This window comes from Danio rerio, chromosome 2 (assembly GCF_049306965.1).
Source record: "Danio rerio strain Tuebingen ecotype United States chromosome 2, GRCz12tu, whole genome shotgun sequence".
NCBI classification, from domain to species: domain Eukaryota; kingdom Metazoa; phylum Chordata; class Actinopteri; order Cypriniformes; family Danionidae; genus Danio; species Danio rerio.
Genome location: NC_133177.1, coordinates 2150001 through 2171776, shown reverse-complemented (window position 1 = coordinate 2171776; position 21776 = coordinate 2150001). Strand labels below are relative to the sequence as shown.

General features: G+C 40.2%; 2 protein-coding genes across 5 annotated transcripts in view; one reads left to right on the top strand and one right to left on the bottom strand.

The window, feature by feature from the left end:
- Window positions 1–489: 489 nt before the first annotated feature.
- tubb2 (tubulin, beta 2A class IIa) lies at window positions 490–10095 on the top strand. The gene is given in 4 exon segments (NM_001024422.1): window positions 490–557; window positions 2982–3090; window positions 6591–6701; window positions 8783–10095. Coding segments are annotated over 4 exon segments (1350 nt in total). The 5' UTR covers window positions 490–500; the 3' UTR covers window positions 9856–10095.
- A 1585-nt stretch (window positions 10096–11680) lies between these two features.
- ssx2ipa (synovial sarcoma, X breakpoint 2 interacting protein a) overlaps window positions 11681–21776 on the bottom strand; it is a 24294-nt gene continuing 14198 nt past the window's right edge. For 2 of the 4 annotated variants that reach the window (XM_009296556.5, XM_073913957.1), the window contains exons 8-14: window positions 21308–21488; window positions 20738–20885; window positions 18637–18773; window positions 16711–16881; window positions 16332–16449; window positions 14247–14397; window positions 11681–12475 (exon numbers count right to left, since the gene is read on the bottom strand). In XM_009296556.5, coding sequence (XP_009294831.2) covers window positions 12364–12475; window positions 14247–14397; window positions 16332–16449; window positions 16711–16881; window positions 18637–18773; window positions 20738–20885; window positions 21308–21488 — 1018 coding nt within the window. In that variant the 3' untranslated portion in view covers window positions 11681–12363. 4 annotated transcript variants of the gene reach the window in all.

The following is a 21776-nucleotide window of genomic DNA, read 5'->3' as shown; positions in this document are numbered from 1 at the left end:
GTGTATTTTGCTTTAAGCAGATAAAATGTAGTTACTATCACCGACTAATATTCATGTTCGCAACACATAATCCTTCATATTTCTCTTTATTTCTGGCTCTGAGTGTCTGGAGATTCAGTTTTAAAGTCTCGCCGCCCTCTGCAGGAAACATTTGGGAGTAAAAGTTACGCACATTCGCATCCTGCGCAAAAACCAAACATCAAAAACCAGGATTACAACACGTTTATGAATCTAATAACTCAATATAATGTGACGGCGGCGCGCGCTTTACAGCCGCTCTCTCGTTGAATCAGCATTAGTGACGGAGATGCTGCAGCACACACACACACACACACACACTCTCTCTCTCTCTCTCTCCACTGCATCACCGCGGCGCATCCTGATTGGCTGACGGAGGTTTTCTGACGAAGCAGCAGATCCGCATCCACCGCAGAAACACACCGCACATCCACACACACACTCTTTCACTCACACACACACACCGCCGACAGACAGACAACATGAGGGAGATCGTGCACATCCAGGCCGGACAGTGCGGCAACCAGATTGGTGCCAAGGTGAGATTTTACACATTTGTTATAGTGTTTAGTAAGCGAGAAAACAGCAAAATCCACTTCTAATGTAGAATAATTAAAGTAAGAGTGTAGTGACTTTGCTGTAAGATGCAGGGCAAGCATGAAGGTGAGTGTGTTTTGTGTGTGTGTGTGTGTGAGAGAGAGAGAGAGAGAGAGATTGGGTGTGGTGAAGGTCTGCAGTGCCTCATTCAGAAGACAAAAATGATGGATGAGTTTAATAATTTGTAAATAAATGAAGATCTTGTTGACAAATATGCAAATGTCTTAGAAGAAACTACTCAAATTTGCATAGTTAAGTGTAACACTGCAAGCAAGTATAAAAAAATGCTTATTCATGCATGCTAATTTTTAGATTTTGGGCCTTTTGGCTTTTCCTAAAAGGTTTTCTCAGATGTATAAAATGTTATACATCTGAAAGCGGAATTTTTATATTGTGTTTGCAAAATATTTGATAATCAATAAATATATGTGATATCCCCTGGCTGGTGGTAAATAGATGTTTATAATATGCCTTTAAGATGTTTAAAGTTTTAATATCTCCTCACTGATGTTATATAGATGTTTACAATTTGTCTTTCAGATGTTTAAAGTTTTAATATCTCCTGGCTGATGTCAAATAGACGTTTTTTTAATGTCTTTTAGATGTTTAAAGTTTTAAGATCTCCTCCCTGACGTTAAATATATATCTATAATACATCTTTTAGATGTCTAAAGTTTTAATATTTCCTAACTGATGTTATATAGATGTTTATAATATGTCTTTTAGATGTTTAAAGTTTTATTATCTCCTAACTGATGTTATATAGATGTTTATAATATGTCTTTTAGATGTTTAAAGTTTTAATATCTCCTAACTGATGTTATATAGATGTTTATAATATGTCTTTTAGATGTTTAAAGTTTTAATATCTCCTAACTGATGTTATATAGATGTTTATAATATGCCTTTAAGATGTTTAAAGTTTTATTATCTCCTCACTGATGTTATATAGATGTTTACAATTTGTCTTTCAGATGTTTAAAGTTTTAATATCTCCTGGCTGATGTCAAATAGACGTTTTTTTAATGTCTTTTAGATGTTTAAAGTTTTAAGATCTCCTCCCTGACGTTAAATATATATCTATAATACATCTTTTAGATGTCTAAAGTTTTAATATTTCCTAACTGATGTTATATAGATGTTTATAATATGTCTTTTAGATGTTTGAAGTTTTAATATCTCCTCACTGACGGTTTATAGATGTTTATAATATGCCTTTAAGATGTTTAAAGTTTTATTATCTCCTAACTGATGTTATATAGATGTTTATATGTCTTTTAGATGTTTAAAGTTTTAATATGTCCTGACTGATGTCAAATAGACGTTTTTTAATGGCTTTTAGATGTTTAAAGTTTTAATATCTCCTGACTGACGTTAAATAGATATTTAAAGTACATCTTTAAAATGTTTAAAGTTTTAATATCTCCAGACTTTTGTCAAAAAGATGTTTATAGTACGTCTTTAGGATGTTTGAAGTTAGTATCTTCTGACCGATGTTAAATAGATGTTTATAATACGTCTTTAAAATGTCTAAAGTTAATATCTTCTGACTGATGGTAAACAGATGTTTATAATACGTGTTTAATATATTAACAGTTTTAATATATACTGTCTTATGTCAGATAGATGTTCATTATTTGTCTTTAGGATATTTAAAGTTTTAATATCTCCTGACTGATGTCAAATAGACGTGTTTTAATGTCTTTAGGATGTTTAAAGTTATTATCTCCCAACTGATGTTAAATAGATGTTTTTATGTGCTTAAGATATTAACAGTTCTAATACCTCCTGACTAATGTCAAATAGATGTTTATAATACGTCTTTAAGATGTTTAAAGTTTCAAATGATCATTAAAAATATATTTTAAAGACGTTTGTAAGATGTTTTCCAGACCAAACACTTTTTAAAGTGCATCTTTAAATACATCTTAAATACATCTGGGACTTCACACCTCCTGTATCTATATACTCAACTCTTAAAATTAAAATTTATTTTAAATAGATAGTTCATGCTGAGATTTAAAAAAAACAAACATAGATTTACGCTTAAGTGATTCCAAGACTTAATGAATTTCATTCTAGAGTTTATTTCTATTATTTTGAAAGAAAGCTGAACAGTTAACCTCCACAGAAAAAACAAGTACCATGGAAGTCAATGGTTACCGGTTTTCAGCATTTTTCAAAGTATCTTCTTTTGTGTTTAATGGAAGAAAGAAGCTTTTTGAAATGAGTAAAGAATGACAGAATTTTCACTTTTGGGGTGAACTATCCCTTTAAGATTTGACAGTGTTGATTCTGGGATGTCTAATCAGCTAAAATAGCATCAATAAAGCATTTGTTAGCATTAAACCTCTCCTCCGTTTCAGTTTTGGGAGGTGATCAGTGACGAGCACGGGATCGACCCCACCGGCAGTTATCAAGGAGACAGTGAACTGCAGCTGGAGAGGATCAATGTGTATTACAATGAAGCATCTGGTAAGAAATTAACATTTAGTCTTATTATTTGTTTCATGGTAGCTGGAGTCCAATCTGTCTGTGTTCATTAAGTATTAATACGCTGTGTGGTGCAGACTGTCATGTCTCCAGCCCTGCTCCTCTGAGAAAACGTCAATATCTGACCTCCATTTTGCAGATTGGTCACCAGATGTAATTACTAGCCACTTTGTCTAGTGTGTAACAGATCACAGTATTTACTTCCATTTCTGTGCTTCTAATTCAAGTGTGTTATATTAAATGTGACCTATTAGGGAGGAATCACTTTATAAGGGGTTTATACACAATTGTGTGGTGACAGTCTGTGAATATAAGCAGCTTTTAATGATAAAAATTTAACAATTCAATTGTTTATAATCAGACTCGATGAGAACAGTCTGCAGAAACACTTTGATTGACATTCTCCCTTCGTATGATGTCATCAGTGAGGGGAAAGCCCCGCCCACTAGTGATTATCTCTTTACTCTTGTTTTTTAATCTGCCACTATGCTGACACACATGCATTTGTAGCTCCGCCCTTTTTTTGAAAAGAGCGATCTCATTTACATTTAAAGCAGCAGTCGCCAAAACGCCACAATTAGATTCAAAGCCCATAAGAGATGCGGTTTCGAAGATGTATAAAACGTTAGCGCCTTTCACACAGTGCAACCGGTAAATATACAGACAATTTCCAGAACAACTTAAACAGTAAAATTAAAAAAATCGCCGTTCACACAGGCGAAGACGTTACGGATTTTTCCTGGAAAAGACCGTTCACACATCCATTCCAAAATACCGGTAAATTCTGGCATCATTAACCAGATATGTGCTTGTATCTGTAAACATTTGACAACATTACAAACTCTGTGCATGGATCAGTATTGCAAACAACTTCAATGTAAACATATAGAGAGAAACACTTTCGCGTGTCGAGATGTACTTGGTTTGTGTGTGCACGCGTCAGAACTTGGAAGGTAAACAAACAACGGCTTATCATAAGCATCTCATCGATAATTATTGACACGGTTGGCATTAGGAAGGAACATATACACCTGATCTGACTAACATCCAGCAGCTAAATGTGTCTGGAAAAATATTCAAAGGCTTTTATTTTCAAAAACCGCACGTTCTAGACGTGCACTCGCTCTTTTTCCCAGTAGTATCTGGATGCAGCCTTTATGATGCAAGCTGAGACTGCATCACTCAGCGATGCAATGTCAGACACAATGCACTCAAATGGAGCTAATGATGTCACTGTGATGGGTGGGGTTAGGTGAGCCCATTAAAAAGCATTGGATGCAGCTCAAATTGCACTGCACCAGGTCTGCATCCAGACCCCTCTCCTTTTTCCAGCAATCTTCCTTCTGCGTTCACACAGCGCAGCATTCCGGCAAATTACCGCTGATGTTACAAATTCGGAAGATACACAGCAAATTTCTGGAGTTGAAAATTTAAGAGTTAGGCAAAAAAAGTGTGAAAGAGTGACATTTTTGGAGTTTGTTTTTGAACTCAATTTTGCGTTATGGGATACTTCCTGCTGTGTTGTATTTTGGAGTTCATTTGCTGGCGTTCAGGAACTTCTTACTGGAGTAAAATTTTTAGAAAGTTTGGCTTTACACAACTCTGCCGAGCAGCACAAAAGAACTGGAGTAATGTTCTCCGTTGTTTGAGCATCGTTATACAATTCTAAAAGCTTTTTCAAAATGTTGTATATTTTGTGACAGAAATGCGTTTTGCTGTAGGTGTTTTGTTTTGTACTGTGACTTGCTGTTAGATTTAATGCTATCGTGACAATTAATTTCAAAGAGTGTCCATTGATGGAATTTCTAAATCTAATGTGTGGATTGCATAATTAAAAGCAGTAAGTAAAAAGTATTGCATCAGTTAATTATTTTCATATTTATATATATTTATATATATATATATATATATATATATATATATATATATATATATATATATATATATATATATATATATATATATATTGCTTGAAGTACATTTTAACTCTAAGGAGTGTAAAATTTTAACATTGGTAAGCAGTTCCTGTTATACCCAGATGTAAAATTACTCTCAGCAGGATTACAATTTTAACTCCAGAAAGTGTTAAAGTTTAACTCCAAAAGCAGAGTGATTTTAACTCTGAAGGGGAGTAAATTTGATGGTCACCCATGTACACTCAGATCGAGTTGATTTTAACTCTAAAGGAGTTTATTACAAAGACCAGAATTTAGCCAGAACAAATTTGCCGTTTTTTTCAAAAAAGGCCAGTTCACACATACAGACCTATCTGGAAAATTGCCGGTAATTTTCCGGAAATGTCTGTATGTGTGAAAGGGGCTCATATCTGTGAGGTATTTTGAGCTGAAACTTCTAGGGACGTCAGAGACTTATTTTGCAGCCTGTAAAAAGCGGTATAATAATAGGAAAAGTTCACCCAAAATTGAACAAGACTCTGATTTCAAACTGAATGCCAAACAAACAATAAAGAGCAGGTCATATGGCATTTTGAAGTGTCCTAATATTGTGCTGGAGTCTCCTCAAACAGGTTGTACACATTGTAATTGAATGCATTTAATTTTAGTATCATTTTGCAGTGACTTTAATAGACTTCACTAAAAAGAAAAGTGATGCTTAAAGGGATAGTTCATCCCAAAATGTATATTATGGCATCATTTATGCTCTCTCAAATGGTTTTAATCATTAAATCTGATAAACACAGAAGAAGATAGTTTGAAGAATGCTGGTAGCTGGTACATTTGACATACAATGACGTCGAAATTCTGTCAATTTTACTTTTCTTTTCCCAACTGGTGTTGAACAGATTCAGGAATTCTTCACAGTGTTTCCTATAATATTTTTTCTTCTGGAGAAAGTCTTATTTGTTTTATTTCGGCTTGAATAAAAGCAGTTCTTAATTGTTTTAAAGCCACTTTAAGGTCAAATTTATTAGCAATATTAATTTTGGATTGTTTCCAGAACAAACAACTGTTGTACAATGACTTGCCTAATTACACTAACTTTACCCTAATTACCCTAGTGAAGCCTTTACATGTCACTTCAACCTGTATACTAGTGTCTTGGAGAATATCTAGTCTAATATTATGTGCTGTCATCATGGCAAAGAGAAAATAAATCAGTGATTAGAAATGAGTTATTAAAACTATTATGATTACTATGGAAGTCAATGAGTGCAGCTACAAGCATTTTTCTAAGTATCTTCTTTTGTGTTCAGCAGCAGAGGTTTTAAACAAGCAAGCAAATGATGACACTAATTTTTTAGTGAACTACCCCTTTAATAGAACAGATCATCGATATACAGGCAGGCCGTATGTCTTCATTGTTCCGGAGAGAGCAGGTCGTGTGTAGCTGCTGTTGTTCTCTCTGGATGGGAAGATGGATGACGCGGCACTTACTCAGCATTTACTGTGCAGTCATGGATTTAAAGTGGTACATCTCCTGTTTTTCCTGGATGTTTATAACAAGTGTTTTGTCGTTGACAGGAAATAAATTCGTCCCTCGTGCCATCCTGGTGGACCTGGAGCCTGGCACCATGGACTCGGTTCGCTCCGGCCCGTTCGGACAAATCTTCAGACCTGATAATTTTGTGTTTGGTATGTTCATGAATCCGACACACAACAACAGATTGAAGGTGTCAAGGAATTAAAAAGAAGTTTATTTACTCACCCTTTACTCATGGACATTGGTCCCTCATTCAGGACAGGGGTATCAGTCATTTAGGGCAGGGGTATTAGACATTTTGGGGAGAGGCTATTAGTCATTTAGGGTGGGGCTCTTTGTCATTTGGGGAGGGGCTATTGGTCATTTAGGGTGGGGCTATCTGTCATTTGTGGAGGGGCTATTAGTCATTGAGGGTGGGGCTCTTTGTCATTTGGGGAGGGGCTATTGGTCATTTAGGGTGGGGCTATCTGTCATTTGTGGAGGGGCTATTAGTCATTGAGGGTGGGGCTCTCTGTCATTTGGGGAGGGGCTATTAGTCATTTAGGGTGGGGCTATCTGTCATTTGTGGAGGGGCTATTAGTCATTGAGGGTGGGGCTCTTTGTCATTTGGGGAGGGGCTATTGGTCATTTAGGGTGGGGCTATCTGTCATTTGTGGAGGGGCTATTAGTCATTGAGGGTGGGGCTCTCTGTCATTTGGGGAGGGGCTATTAGTCATTTAGGGTGGGGCTATCTGTCATTTGTGGAGGGGCTATTAGTCATTGAGGGTGGGGCTCTTTGTCATTTGGGGAGGGGCTATTGGTCATTTAGGGTGGGGCTATCTGTCATTTGTGGAGGGGCTATTAGTCATTGAGGGTGGGGCTCTCTGTCATTTGGGGAGGGGCTATTAGTCATTTAGGGTGAGGCTATCTGTCATTTGTGGAGGGGCTATTAGTCATTGAGGGTGGGGCTCTCTGTCATTTGGGGAGGGGCTATTGGTCATTTAGGGTGGGGCTATCTGTCATTGAGGGTGGGGCTCTCTGCCATTTGGGGAGGGACTATTAGTCATTGAGGGTGGGGCTCTTTGTCATTTAGGGAGGGGCTATCAGTCATGGTAATTTAGGGAGGGGGCTATCAGTCCTTTAGGGAGGGTCTATCGGTCATTTAGGGAAGGGCTATCAGTCATTTAGGGCGAGAGTATCAAACATTTAGAGAGGGGCTATCAGTCATTGGGGAGGCTACTAGTCAATTAGAGAGGGGGTATTAGTCCTTTAGGCAGGGGCTATCAGTCATTTAGGGTTTTAGTCAAGTCATTTGTGGAGAGGCTACTGGGGGTAGGGGGGTTGCGGCAATCGGTCATTTAGGGAGGGGCTATGGGTGATTCGTCTATCGGTCATTTGGGGAGGGGCAATTGATCATTAAGTGTGTGTGTGGGTGGGGGAGTATCCTTTAGTCAAGGGCTATCAGTCATTTAGGGAGGGATTTTCAGTCATGTCATTTGGGCAGAGGCTATCAGACATTTAGGGAGGGGCTATCAGTCATTTAGGGAGGGGTTATTGTGTATTTAGGGAGGGGCAAAAAAAATATTGAAACTGGTTTGAAACTTGAAACCGGTCATCATCCATATCATATCATTCTATCCCATCAGTCAGTAGGAATGTTTCCATCATAAGATGCTAATTAAGTTTATGCGCAAAACTGGAATAATGCATAAAACATTTGTGAACACAGCAGTGTTTCCATCCAATGAGTCCAAGAAAACAAAAATAGTCACTCCATGATAAACTGATGCCAAATATCAAAAGAAAAATGGAAGTTCCTGCATTAGGAGAAGGCCTTTTTTGTATATAATAACTCAATTGCATCTTAGAACAGGCAGACGCGTCATATCAAAGTCGTATTATTTTAGTATAATCTCCGCCCGCATATAACATTTAAACATGTTGGGACCACATCATCCACTCAAACACACCTGATACTTCCCACTATTTTGGCTATCACATGATCTGTTGAGGCAAAAATCACAAGACTTGTGTGATCCGCATGCTGGAATTTGTGTTTCCATCATAGCTGAAGCAGATTTTTTAAGATAAGAAGTTCATACTGATTTTTTATATGCTTTCAATGTATGCACATCTTGGCATTTTAATGTGATATTCCAAAATGCGCATAAAAACAGGTGGATGGAAACGCAGCTAGTGCTGTATGTTTTAAACCAAGCTGTCTTTAAACTGGGACACATTGCCTTTTTTTTAGGTCAGAGCGGAGCTGGAAACAACTGGGCTAAAGGCCACTACACAGAGGGCGCAGAGCTAGTGGACTCAGTCCTGGATGTAGTAAGGAAAGAGTCCGAAAACTGCGACTGTCTGCAGGGCTTCCAGCTCACACACTCTCTCGGCGGAGGCACTGGATCCGGTATGGGAACACTGCTAATCAGCAAAATCCGTGAAGAGTATCCCGACCGCATCATGAACACCTTCAGCGTCATGCCTTCCCCAAAAGTGTCCGACACTGTAGTAGAGCCCTACAACGCTACGCTCTCAGTGCACCAGCTAGTGGAAAACACCGACGAGACCTTCAGCATTGATAACGAAGCGCTCTACGATATTTGCTTTCGCACACTTAAACTCACCACGCCAACTTACGGTGATCTGAACCATCTGGTTTCCGCGACTATGAGTGGAGTGACCACATGTCTGCGCTTCCCAGGTCAACTAAACGCAGATCTCCGCAAGCTAGCAGTCAACATGGTGCCCTTCCCTCGCCTTCACTTCTTCATGCCGGGATTTGCACCGCTAACAAGTCGCGGCAGCCAGCAATACCGTGCGCTATCTGTTCCAGAGCTAACACAACAGATGTTCGATGCTAAAAACATGATGGCCGCCTGTGATCCGCGCCATGGGCGCTACCTGACAGTGGCCGCCATCTTCCGTGGCCGCATGTCTATGAAAGAAGTGGACGAGCAGATGCTCAGCGTCCAGAACAAGAACAGCAGCTATTTTGTAGAGTGGATCCCGAATAACGTCAAGACCGCAGTCTGCGACATCCCTCCGCGTGGCTTGAAAATGTCCGCAACGTTCATTGGCAACAGCACAGCCATCCAGGAGCTCTTCCGCAGGATTTCCGAGCAGTTCACCGCTATGTTCAGACGCAAGGCTTTCCTGCACTGGTACACTGGCGAGGGGATGGACGAGATGGAGTTCACCGAGGCGGAAAGCAATATGAATGATCTGGTCTCCGAGTATCAGCAGTACCAAGACGCAACCGCTGATGAAATGGGCGAATACGAGGAAGACGATCTTGAAGATGAGGAAGACGTCCGCCATTAGGAGAGCTCAGTGATCTGCTGATAAGCCATGTAGTTTTCATTGCTTCTAGAATGATCTGAGTTGCCATAGCAATGCAAACAGTGCTGCTTCATCATAGTTCAAAAGGTGCTACTGTGTTAATCGATTTTAAGGAAAGATGCAATCTTGTGGAACAAACAAGGTACACTTATGATATGTTTTGTAACATATGCTTCACACTGCAGATGCCATGTAAAATAAAAAAGATCTCACTAATAAAAATGACTCCGTCTCCTGTCAAAAGTTGCTCAAACGTACACATTTATTTGTATATTCACATGTACATCAGTATCCACAGCCTTTGCTCAACACTATGTTGATGCACCTTTGGCAGCGATTACAGCCTCAAGTCTTCTTGAATATGATGCCACAAGCTTGGCACAGCTGTCTTTGGGAATTTTGGCCCGTTCCTCTTTGCAGTGCCTCTCCAGCACTATCAGGTTAGATGGGAAGCAACGGTGTACAGCCATTTTCAGATCTCTCCAGAGATGTTCAATAGGATTTAGGTCTGGGCTCTGGCTGGGCCACTCACAGACATTCACCGAGTCATTGTGAAGCCACTCCATTGATATTTTGGTGGTGTGCTTTGGGTCAAAAGCTGGAAGATGACCCCAGTCTGAGGTCGAGAGCACTCTGCAGCAGGTCTTCATTCGGGATGTTTCTGTACATTGCTGCATTCATCTTTCCCTCTATCCTGACTAGTCTTCCAGTTCCTGCTGCTGAAACACATCCCCACAGCATGATGCCAACACCACCATGCTTCACTGTAGGGATGCTGTTAGCCTGATAATGAGTGCTGCCTGGTTTTCTCCAAACGTAACGCCTGGCGTTCACTCCAAAGAGTTCAGTTTGAGTCTCATCAGGGCAGAGAGTTTAGTTTTTTTATGGTCTGAGAGTCCTTCAGATGCCTTTTGACAAATTCCAGGTGGGGAGTGTCTTCCGTCTGGCCACTCTACCATACAGGCCTGACTGGTGGATTGCGGCACAAATGGTTGTCCTTCTGCAAGGTTCTCCTCTCTCCACAGATGAATGCTGGAGCTCAGACAGAGTGACCATCGGGTTATTGGTACACCTCTCTGACTAAGTCCCTTCTCCCCCGATCACTCAGCTTAAAAGGAGTCCTGCTGGTTCCAAACATCTTCCACTTACGGATGATGAAGGCCGCTGTGCTCATTGGAACTTTCAGAGCAGCAGAAATGTTTCTGTAACCTTCCCCAGCTTTTGCCTCGACACCATCCTGTCTCAGAGGTCTACAGACAATTCCTTTGTCTTCATGCTTGGTTTATGCTTTGACATGCACTGTCAACCCTGGGAGCTTATATAGACAGGTGTATGCCTTTTCAAATCATGTCCAATCAGCTGAATTGACCACAGGTGAACTCCAATGAAGCTGCTGAAACATCTCAAGAATGATCCGTGGAGACAGAATGTACCTGAGCTCAGTTTAGAGCAAAGGCTGTGAATACTGATGTACATCTCACTTTTTAATTTTATTATTTTTAATAAATTTGCAACAATTTCAGAAACTCTTTTTTCACATTGTCATTATGGGGGATTGCGTGTAGAATGTTTAGGAAATAAATGAATTTAATCCATTATGGAATAAGGCTTTAACAAACAAAAAAAGTGAAGTGCTATCAATACTTTCTGGATGCACGGTTTTGCACAAATAAAAAAATAGGACATTTGCTTGGTTTTTTGGAGAAAAAGTCAAATCACAGCAAGCAAATCAAGAAACACAAATTTACAAAATACAAGAGCAATATTTTCAGTTTCAAGCTTATTTTTAGAAACACAAAACAAGCTCTTTATTTATTCATATGATCATTTATTTTCCAAATCTTACAAACTTTATTGCATTGATTTAAAGACATCAGTCTTCAAATATGTAAACATCCTAAAAGCATCTTAAGTTCTACCAAAGACATTCTTGATTTCTCAATATAAATATTAAACATTCGAGTGAAAAACGTGAATGGCAATCTACAGTATACTCAAATCTTGCATCAAGAAATAAGCAATCAACACATGTAGTGGTACCTCAGTGATAAAAGTACAAAACTTTCAGCAGCCTAAGTGTGAAACCTAACCCAACCATATAAATGGCAAATCATTAAACATCATTAATATTTAAAAGCTACAATCAATGTTGCGTCTTTAAAAAAAAAAGTGCTTAATGGATTAATGCAGCATTCACAGCCCACACACTCTTGCGGTCAAGTTTTCATCATGACTATTACACAACACACATTGGCCACTTTACATATTTATTATTGAGAGATTAATTAAAATGATTGTCAGCGGGATCAATTTGATCCATCTGCTTGATTCGGCTCTAAATCCGCAAAGGGACGACAGCAAATGAGAGACAGAGGAAAAGAGCAGCTGATTGTATCGGGATGAATGGAAGACTCAGTAATGCTACTATCACAAACGGAGTGTGTCTTCTGTAGTGTGTGTGTGTGTGTGTGTAATAACACTGGCGTACCATCAGACAGAGCTGTTTTCATCCCTGACCAGAGAGATCACGCTGCAGTCGCTGGAGGAATTACGCAAACGCGACCTGCTCAACATCTCAGCACTCGGACATTTCCCATGACCTCTAGGAGTGGAGGGAGAGAGAGAGGGAGAGAGAGAGAGAGAGAAAAAAAAGAGAGAGAGAGAGGGAGACTTTCATTCATTCATTCATTTTCTTGTCAGATTAGTCCCTTTATTAATCCGGGGTCGCCACAGCGGAATGAACCGCCAACTTATCCAGCAAGTTTTTACCCTGCAAGGATCCAGCAAGGATGCCCTTCCAGCCCCAACCCATCTCTGAGAAGAGAGAGACTTTGACACACTTTATTAAAACTTTTAAAACCAAAGCTTACATCAAATCTCACACAAAGTCACACTGAGCAATGTTCAGGAGGAGGCAAAAACAAATAAATAAATAATTGAAAATAATAATAATAATACTATAAACAATTACTATAAACAATTCTACCTAAAAAGGTTAACCATACATCACCAATTAAACATTATTCACGTCATTTAGCTGATGGTATCACCACAACATCCCAAATTAATCTACTAATGCACAAAATAACTTATAAAAGTCTTTGGCCACCATTAATATGGTCATTTTAGTAGAATTATTTATATTTATTTATACTTTAGTATAACTGCCTGTCGGACATTTCACACTGGATGAAAGATCATCATCTTCAGCTTAACCTCCCGAAAACGGAAATGCTTGAAGTTTCTGCCAACCCGACTCTGCATCACAACTTTTCAACCCAGATGGATGGGGCAACCATTACTGCATCCAAAATGGTGAAAAGCCTTGGAGTAACGATTGATGACCAACTAAACTTCTCTGACCACATTTCTAGAACTGCTTGATCTTGCAGATTCACACTCTATAACATCAGAAAGGTCCGACCCTTCCTATCTGAACATGCAGCTCATCTCCTTGTTCAAGCTCTTGTTCTCTCCAGACTGGACTATTGCAACTCTCTACTAGCCGGGCTTCCAGCTAACTCTATCAAACCTCTTCAGCTGCTTCAGAACGCAGCAGCACGAGTGGTCTTTAATGAAGCTAAAAGAGCACATGTCACTCTGCTGCTCATCCGTTTGCACTGGCTGCCAGTTGCTGCTCGCATCAAATTCAAAGCTCTGATGTTTGCCTACTTCTGGCTTTGCTCCTTCTTATCTGCTCTCACTTCTGCAGATTTATGTGCCCTCCAGAAACCTGCGTTCTGTGAATGAACTTGAAGTAGGTGGATTGAACTCCCTAACTGCATCAGAACGGCAGAGTCACTCGCTGTCTTCAAAATACGACTAAAAACTCAACTATTTAGTCTCCACTTTCCTAATTACAAATGTTTTGCTTCTTACACTTTACACACATGAAACTTGCCTACAGCACTTATTCATTGTTGCTCTTATAGTTGTGTAAAATGCTTGCTTGTCCTCATTTGTAAGTCGCTTTGGATAAAAGCGTCTGCTAAATGACTAATGTACTAATTCTCGCTCCTCACCTGTACAGTAATGATATTTATATTAATCATGATAATCATAGATGAAAACAGCTCAAACTTGGAGTGCAGACCTTAATATATCATTGTAGAGCACAGGTGTCAAACTCAGTTCCTGGAGGGCCGCAGCTCTGCACAGTTTAGTTCCAACCCTAATTAAACACACATGATCAAACTAATCGAGTCCTTCAGGCTTGTTTGAAACCTACAGGTAAGTGTGTTGGAGCAGGGTTTGAACTAAACTGTGCAGGGCTTCGGCCTTCCAGGAATTGAGTTTGACACCCCTGTTGTAGAGTATTGTAGAGGCAGTATAGGATTGCCTGGATGGGGGGGGACAGAAACTGATTGGAGTACCTGCTCTCTGGAATGAGGTTTAGTGTGCGGTAGAGGTCGGCAGTGGTGGGCATCTTCACCGGCGCAGCTTTAGGAGTGCAGAACACTGAGTTGGTCAGAGACTTAGTGAACAGCGGAGGAGTCGAATGCAGTTTGGCCTCTGGTTCTGTGCCTAAAAAAAAAAATTCTATGAAAATTCTGTCACTATTTATCAACTCTTTACTTGGTGCTTAGCAGTTTGAGGGTGGTTTCACACCTAGACTTTTGTTTCGGAACCTGTTAGCGCGGTTCGTTTGGCATATGTAAAACCACCAATCGCACTCGGATCCGCACCAAAACAATCGCTCTGAGATCGCTTGAATGAGGTGGTCTCAGCTCGATTGAAACAATCTCTGGAGCGGATCGATTATAGTGAGAAAGCATTATCCGAGTCCGGTTATATCACAGTGTTTTATGGATATATAATAGGCATACGGCTAAATGAAGAGACAATTATGAGTAGGGCGAGACGTCATTCCAGACTTCCCAAGTCTCCTGGAAGTTTGAAATGAGTGACAATCTTCCGGAAATCATGCGTCTCCCTCACAGTCCTTAAATACGTTGCGCACTCTTCTCACCCCTCCCCACCGCATCTGTCCTCGCTCTTCAGACACGTCGCGTGCACCCCGTCAAACACCACCAAACCACTACCATTGCCCTGACAGCTGAGCGGGACTCTGCAAAATAAACCGTGAAACTCTGACCAATGTGAGGAGAGTTTACTCACACGTGACTTGTTTTAGCTCTTTTGGTCCGTTTAGAAACTTTGCCGTGTGAAAGCGAACCGCTCCAAGAGCAAAGAGCAACATTGTAACAATTTGAATCCCTGTTTCGGAACAACTGAATCGATTCACAGGTGTGAACGCAGCCTGTTTCATTCTTATGTTGAACACAAAAGACGATATGAAGAGTTCAGATGCAAAAGCCGCTAAACGCCACTTCCGCCAAAAAGGAGATCGATAGCCGGCAGCTAGCCCTATGCAACTCACACATGCTGTGGGTCCTAACGCCCCAGTATAGTCAAGGGTAGAGCTGCACAATTAATCGTTAAAAGAACGCGATCTCGATTCGACCCCCTAGACGATCTTAATCCAGCATTTCTACGATTCTGTCAATCATATTTTCAAGTTCAGGAGAGAAGAAAAGGTGGCTGCACGAGTCTTTCATTGTTTTACACACGTTGCTCAGTGACATTGACACCTCCAAATGATGTTGAATGAGACACACACTGTATTTATAATGTATAGTTCACCTAATAATGTCATTTTTGTCTTCATATAATGATGTTTTCGCGATCGGGAAATCACACGTGACGTGAGCTGCTGACCGTGAGCTGTTATCACAGAGAGGGCGCGCGCTCTACTTAATGATAGAAGCACGCATGTCTACTTCAGTGAACAGAACCTGCATATGCTGTGAATAACAGGTAATACAGTTGTAAATAATATTCAGTTTGTGGCACAGAGTGATCGTTTAGGAGCCGCGCGCGAAGTATGAACAAGCACTTAGCAGTCAAAACGAAACCGAAAGTGTGCACTTCATTTAAATGATCATATCACATTTTAGAGTTATGATTATGGCAAGCATTTGATATGTGTTTTCTTTTATAGTGAACCCACAGTTGTGCATCAAAATACATGTTTACAATGTCAGTATAACTACTCTAGCCTATATATTGTTGAATATAATCTGATAATGGCAAATGTCTGATTTTACCAGTGAATAAAATTGTCTAATATGACAGATTGCAAGCATATATCTCAAACATAATAATTCAACATCAGAATTATTATAAGTAGAATAGAATTATTTATAGAAACCAGTAGACCTACACATAATATTATTATCGATGTTGTGCCATATGTTTGTTTTTACCATACCTTTATTTTACATCTACAGAATCGTGAGAAAATCGTGATCTTTTATTTTAAGCAAAAAAAATCGTGATTCTCATTTTAGCCAGAATCGTGCAGCTCTAGTCAAGGGGACTCTATACTGCTCAGTGGCCACTCGAACAAGCGTCCTTCTTGCTGTGAGGCCACCGTGTTGCCCCTCAGGGATACTCACCGACTGATAATGCACTGTGAGGTTCAGACAGCGCCGGCCGTTTACGGTCCACAAATGGAGTCATGTTCAAAAACTGTGTCTTCAGCCATGCCGCCCGATCCTCCTCAAACACTTTTCTCTGAAGAAGGACAGAAGAAACAGGAATGACAAGATGTTCTGTCAAGACACTCGCTTAAGAAAACAGCATTTCAATAAGTCGTAGTTTCGGGGTCAAAACAGTTGTGGCTGAAATTGGCTTTAATGTTGGGCGATATATATTGCATCACCAAAATTGATTAAAGTCCTATCTATGTGCTGTGTGATAAGTCCATATACATGATCAAAGTAACCCATTTGCATAATCCCCGCCTGCAAAACACAAACACAAAATATTGATTACCTCGTGTCCCAAACGAATGGCAGCTTCAGTGAAATTCTTCCTTTCTCGCTCAAAGTTCCTCTTCTGCTCATTGAAGAGTCTCCATTCCTCCTTCAGTCGCTCTTTCTCCTCCAGCGTGTAGCAGTCGTTCAGCAGAGCAGCCGTCTCTTCATCACACGGGGAGCTGATCTGCTGCTGTAAACACACACACACACCAGACCGAGGTTCTATTTACAGAAATGAATAACAATCCACATCTATTTTATACGATACGCAAAAAACACTTACGCCCCATTCACATAGGGCTTCAGCATCACCGCTTGAGTGAAGGCGTGTCTGAAGTTGGGGCTGAAGCGATTGTCATAGCAGCGTCAGCCAATGAAATTCAGTCAGCAATAGGTCACTGTCTAGCAGGTGTATTTGCATACAGCGATTTGATTGGCTGACGCTTCTGTCGGCGCTTGAAAAGTTGAGCTAGTCCCAACTTCTGCAGTGAGCAATGCCTCGGAAACGGCGCCGACGGATCCACAATGCAGTTCGGCAACGCCTGACGTCACCCATTCAAAGTGATTGGGAAGCGTTGACGCTGACGCCCCGTGTGAATGGGGCGTTAAAGGAGCCACGAAGTGCTTTTTTGATTCGATGTTTGATGCAATCTGGACTAAAACATGAAAAGAGGGCGGGACGTAAAGTAGCTCCTCCCTTTATAAAAAAAAAAAAAAGCCAATAGTGTTTCGTTTTTTTCTCATGCTGCATTCACACCAGACGCGGAATGAGCGTCAAGTGCAAGAGATTTACATGTCAAGTCAATGCAAACGCGCTAATAGACATCTTGTGGCGCGAATGGCGCGATACGTGCGAATTGAGCATCGCGAATTTAGCGTTTTGCACGTTTGACGCGCATAACGCTTGTTTCGCGCAAGTCGATGGAGTTCGAAAATCTGAACTTCATCGGACATTCGCGCCGCATTAACCAATCAGGAGCTTGCTCTTGTGGGGGTGTAAATGTGACGTATCGCCTGTTGTTGGTGTCCCGGGGAAAATCCTCCAGCCGACACCGACAAGAAGTTCATCAAACTGGGCTGGGCTCAGTCAGAAGCACCGCTGAAAGCCTCCATCAGCCAGGTTCAGTTTCTGGAGGAGTTTATGAGCTCACAGAACTGGATGCACGTCTGAAAGGATGTAGTGTACTCAGACACGGCCCTAAACATATCGACGCTGTTTTTCATTCTTCATAAAGCACATAAACACTGTTATTTTTTTCATAAAATCCATGTTAGCCATTTAGCAACATAGCTACAGTCACCGGGCAGACAGAAGCCCTGCCCATCACCGTAATCCGCGTCTGTTCTGAAGTGAATTTGACGCGCGAATGAAGCGAGCAACCTCAAATGTTCACGCGGCTATTTACACGCGAATAGCGCAATTTATCCACACATTCCGCGTCTGGTGTGAACTCTGCCAGGGAGAGTGGTTGAGCACAAGCGCATCAAGTGAACAGCCAATGAGAAGAGGAGGGCAGGGCATGTCAGATGCTAGAGAGCATTTGATTGGTCAGAAGATTTGAAGAGAAGCTGAAGTATGAGGTGATTAAAACAATTGATCCATTTAGGCGGAAGTTGAATATTTATATTAAATGCGAATTTTGTCACCGTTTTGTAGCACACTAGGTTATAGATATCCATAAACAATGTTTTTTTTTTTATCATATCCTTTTAGCAATCAAAAGTTTCACTGCACATATATATTTTTAATGTAAAAATGCCTTGTGTTTCACTATCCACATAAAGCATCATCATAACCATGTCAAAATTTATTTTACACACTTTTAAATTCACATTTAAGTAAACGCCGCCTGATTTTATATGGACATTTTAAACAAATGCAAACTGGGAAGTCCACATACTGGTACTGTACTGCAGATCAGTGTTGGTGTGCGATATTGACCTGTAGGAGCTGCTGCTGCATGTGAATGAACTCTTTACACTGCTGCAGCTCCAGTCTCATGCGCTGCAGCTCTTCCTCCTGATCCTTCCTGGAGATCAGCTCCTCTGCCTCACGCTCCTGAGACGCCACCAGTGATGCTGCAACACAGACGCATGCGCACGTATGATCAGTATGACAACTGCAGCACATCTGAATTCAAATATGTCAGTTTACTTTTCATCTTTGCCAAAAAAAAATTATATTATCAAGTAAAGATCAAGTTATAAAAAATTGTATTATAAATGCACTGCTAAGCACTTAATTTTCAAAACTTTAAAAGGTGATTTCAGTATTTAGATTTTTTTGCACCCCCAAATTCCAGATTTTCAAATAGTTCAGGGCTACAATTGGTCAGTATTTGGCGTTTCGTGTGGTGCAAACAGCCAAATTGCTTATCACTGCATATCTTGATGTTGATGTGAACAGCTGAAGCTATCATATTATTTGTAGTTAATTTATTATTAATGAAGATGTTTAAAAATAATAATACTATTCATTTTATTTAGGCGAGGCAGTGGCGCAGTAGGTAGTGCTGTCGCCTCACAGCAAGAAGGTTGCTGGTTCGAACCTCAGCTCAGTTGGCGTTTCTGTGTGGAGTTTGCATGTTCTCCCTGCCTTCGCGTGGGTTTCCTCAGGGTGCTCCGGTTTCCCCCACAGTCCAAAGACATGCGGTACAGGTGAATTGGGTAGGCTAAATTGTCCGTAGTGTATGAGTGTGTGTGTGTGAATGTGTGTGTGGATGATTCCCAGAGATGGGTTGCGGCTGGAAGGGTATCTGCTGTGTAAAAACGTGCTGGATAAGTTGGCAGTTCATTCCGCTGTGGCGAACCCGGATTAATAAAGGGACTAAGCCGCTAAGAAAATGAATGAATTCATTTTATTTAATAGTGCACTTAAAACATGTAATAGATCTGCATTAACGCAAAACGAGCTAAATATGGTCTTTAAAATCGTCATAGGTTTCAGCTCTTGGCGATATCTTTGCCTATCGTCGATACACGATACCATCGTCTATCGGCACAACCCTAAGACACAATGCACTCAATGGAGTGAGTGACGTCACTGTGATGGGTAAGGTTAAGGGTGGGGTTAGGTAAGCGAATTAAAAAGCATTGGATGCAGCTCAGATTGCACTGCACCAAGTCTGCAGGTAAATCCCTCTCACTTAATAACGTGGAACTGAACCTGTCTCATTTCAGAGTCTGCTACTGTCCACTGGAGGTCGCATTTCGTTCAGAGACGCATGCTTTCATAGCCTTTCTGAATGAATGAAATACGTCATTCTCTAAAAAGGCAACCAGGAGTGCTGAAATATAATTGGCTAAACTGGCATTGAGCAGGTTAAAATGACCGAAACAAAGACAGCGTACAAACACATGTTCAAAGCAGAATATCTGACTTCAGCATTGTTTTTCAGATTAACAAGAATGTTCACTTCGAATTTTTTTTAAAGATCTGCAAACATATTGTGGAATTTTTATGCTTTAGAAGAGTCAAAAACGTACATACAGCACCTTTTAAATGATTTTAAAGACCCACGGCACAATATTTCAGTGAATTTAGGATGTTTTAAGGTCTAAAATTTAGTTTTTGAAATTTAAGACATTTTGAAGTCCATAGATGCAAAGATTTGTGGCACAGTTCCTAGAGAAACGAAATATTAAATAATAAAACAGTGGGCGTGGCTTGTTTTTTGTACTGAGAGCTGATTGGATGTATTTAAGTAGGCGTTTCATTCAGAACAATCTGGAAAAGGATTTGGGTGAGAGTTATTACAACCTAATAGAGTCCTCCTGCTCGCCATTTCTATATGTTGTCAAAACTGACAGCTGGAGGGGCGTGGTTAAGTATGTTAGCCCCGCCCACTACCTCAGACAGACCTAATCTGAGAATTTAACAGAAAACAGTGCATTTTCGGATTACAATTAAAGATTAGAAGGGCAAACTTTTTTTTTTTCTTCATGCACAGATGAATTGTAATTGGAGCAATGTGAGCTAACAAACTCAATATGGTTAGTTTTGATTTTGTTAAGACCCCACAGACACCGTGATCATGCTGTACCCTGGCTGTCGAGTCTCTCCATGTGGCTCTTGAGTTTCCTCCACTGCAGGCGGATGCTGTTGGTGAGCTTCTCGCGGGCCTGTTCACACGACTGCTCCAGAGTCTCTCTGCTGGATTCGCCAGCCTCATCCTCACACTCAGAGCCAGCCTGATTATAAACGGACACTTCACCATTCCACATCTATCCGTCCTTCATTCAACTTCCAAACACTTACCTGTACCTGAACTGAATGTCCACACCATTAAAACAAACAACGCATAAACAGTGAAACCACATGAACAGAGCGGCTTACTTCAAGTCTTTTGATAGTTACATAACAAGCCAATGTTTTTAATATATAGACAAGATTTTGAAGACCAAAATTAAATATTAATATCAAATCTAAAATGCATTTAATTGAATGAGGATGCAGATACACTTTTTTACATTTAAAAATTCTCTGTTTTGAGTAAATGGAAACTTTTGGGTAAATACATAATGCATTCTTTAACGGAGGGCCAGAAAACTCAGGTTACATATATAAGTATATATGTATATATTATATACATACATATAAATAAGACTCAGACCTGCTCTAGGCTGTCGTCTGCGAGCTCTGCTTTAACGCAGGGTTTCTTCGGACTGAGAATAGCGATCATGTCCTTCTTCATGTGCTGCAACACTTTCTTCAGTTCCGAGTTCTCCAGCATCAGAGATCTCTGCCGTGCCTCGTAATCGGTCAGCAGAGCCTTGTACATCTCACCCTCATGTCTAAAACCACACGATAGCAGATGCGTCACATATATTTATTCACACTATTTACATTCAATTAACGACATTTTAGCTATTCAATTTAAATGACATTTTTTATCCTGACTGTCTGGTTGATCCATATCTGTAACCCAAGGTTGGGTAAATACAACTAAGCTTTTATTTTCCATTTTAAAAAACTACAGCAATAATAAAACTTTGAATAAACAGTAATTATATTTTTAATATTTATTAATAATGTTATTGGTAGTATAAATAAATAATATTTAGCCTTTTTTAGTTTATCAA